General features: G+C 56.5%; 1 protein-coding gene across 1 annotated transcript; it reads left to right on the top strand.

Annotated features, from left to right (window-relative positions):
* Window positions 1-730: 730 nt before the first annotated feature.
* LOC119429696 (proline-rich protein 36-like) lies at window positions 731-1,588 on the top strand. Its single transcript, XM_037697272.1, has 2 exons — window positions 731-1,154; window positions 1,197-1,588. Exons 1-2 carry the CDS (start codon window positions 731-733, stop codon window positions 1,586-1,588), a joined length of 816 nt encoding a protein of 271 aa, XP_037553200.1.
* Window positions 1,589-1,924: the final 336 nt, after the last annotated feature.

Here is a 1,924-nt window from a genome sequence, read left to right as displayed (position 1 = left end):
GGGTTTTGGGGGTTTTGTCCTGTCTCTGTCTGTTTCCTCACATTTCCTGTTCAGCTCTGTTTTTCCTCCTTGTGTTCAGCCCCTGTCTCACCTGTGTCTCATGTTAATCACTGCAGGTGTCTGTCATTGTCCCAATCAGTGTCTGTGTATATATCCAGTTTATCCACTTGTCTTTGTCTCCAGATTGTCCTTCAATGGTGTCTTGGTTGGCCTCCCGTCATGTTGCTCTGATCTGTTCTCAGTACCAGTAAGTGGTTGCCCTGTCAGCCTTTTGATTTTGTTTTTTGAGAATAAATATTTTGATCTTTTTACCTCAAGCCTCCTTGTCATCTTCCTGCACTTGGGTTCAACACTCCTGATGGCAGATCCTGACAGAATCCAGAGACCATTACTGAACCCAGCAAGAAGATGATAACTTTGTTCGAGTTTTTGGCCTGTGAGGTGGATAAAACCATCCAACGAGACAGAGAAAAGGAGGAGAGAAAGAAGAATCCGTTTTTCGGGACCCGCCTGGCCATTAAACCCGGGTCCTGAGCCTCTCCGTCTCACTCCTCCTCATCTGCTCGTCACGCTGCTGCAACCCGCTGTCCACCTCCTCCTCGTTCTCCTCCTGGCTGTCCCACACGATCGTCTGAGAGAGGGGGCGAACTGCTGGTCCTCCCCGAATCTAGTGCATGGAGGAGAGAGCTTCACAGGCGAGAAGGAAGCCCAGCCCTCGGTTGCCGGTTGAATGGTGGAAGATTTCGCAGGGGGGAGGAACCCGTGTCCACGAGAGGAGCAGTCCGGTTCTCGCTCGCTGGAGAAACGAGGGGGAAGTTTGCTGGGGGAGAGGAACCCATGCCCACACTTGCCAGAGGAGCAGTCCAGCCCTCCCTCATTGGAGGAGCTGGAATGGTGGCAGGCTTCTCTGGTGGCGATGTATCTTGGTCCGCCCAGCTGCGAGGAGATCCAGGAGGACAGTCTTCCATCTCCTGCTGCAGCTCCTTCTCTGACACCTGCTGCAGCAGCCCTGGCCCCATCTCCTGCGGCTGCAGCTCCGGACTCTGTCCCTGCAGCTCTGGCCCCATCTCCACCGGCTGCAGCTCTGGTCCCTGGTTCCCCAGCTGCAGCCCCGATCCCTGGCTCCCCAGCTGCAGTCCCGTCTCTGGTCCCTGGTTCTCCAGCTGCAGCCCTGTCTCTGGTCCCTGGTTCTCCAGCTAGTCCTTCGGCTAACATCCTCGCTCCTGGCTCATCTCTGGAGGTCCTCGCTCCTGGCTCGTCTCCGGAGATCCTCGCTCCTGGCTTGTCTCCTGAGGTCCTCGCTCCTGAGTCTACCGCAGAAGATCTTCGGTCTGCAGAGAGCTCAGGGTCCCCGCCTTGTAGCACCCATGGTCAGTCATTCGACGTCTCCGCTCCCGGCTCGTCTCTGGAGGTCCTCGCTCCCGGCTTGTCTCTAGAGGTCCTCGCTCTGGGCTTGCCTGTGGTCTTCGTTCCCGACCCGCCTGCGGAAGTTCCTCACCCCTGGTTTGGCTCTGGAGGTCCTCATCTACCTGAGTCCAGGCAGGCAGAGATGGACTCCTCTACTACCTGGGAAGGGACGGTCCCCTGATCACCCACTGAAACCCTTGCCTGAGGGTGGATGGTTTCCTTGCCACCCCCCTGATCTCTTGCTTCATCAAGGATGGTCACCTGGTTGCCCTCCTGAGTACTGATCCTGCCCTGCATGGTCTCCTGACCTCCCACCTTGACTCTGGGACGTGGTCCGTGGTCTTTGTGTTTTGTGTTTCCCAGGGTTTATTCCTGCTGGCTTTTTGTTCTTTTGGTCCTGTGTGTACTCGTCCTGTTTTGTCCTGCCTCCCACCCAAGTTGAATGCAGCTTGTCTTTGGGATGTCATGAGCCATCCCTTGAGTGTGTGTGTGTGTGTGTGTGTGGGGGGGGGGGGGG

Source organism: Nematolebias whitei, unplaced genomic scaffold (genome assembly GCF_014905685.2).
Source record: "Nematolebias whitei isolate Nwh7 unplaced genomic scaffold, NemWhi1 Nwh_scaf_5764, whole genome shotgun sequence".
Lineage (NCBI taxonomy): Eukaryota > Metazoa > Chordata > Actinopteri > Cyprinodontiformes > Rivulidae > Nematolebias > Nematolebias whitei.
The sequence above is the reverse complement of the archived record's forward strand: the minus strand, read 5'-3'. Positions and strand labels throughout refer to the sequence as shown.

What these genes read in the sequence shown, in the direction of transcription:
- LOC119429696 (XM_037697272.1), top strand. Translation starts at nt 731, where the DNA reads ATGGTGGAAGATTTCGCAGGGGGGAGGAACCCGTGTCCACGAGAGGAG. An exon ending in AGTCCCGTCTCTGGTCCCTG is followed by an intron (nt 1,155 to 1,196) that starts GTTCTCCAGCTG and finishes CTGGTTCTCCAG; the next exon opens with CTAGTCCTTCGGCTAACATC.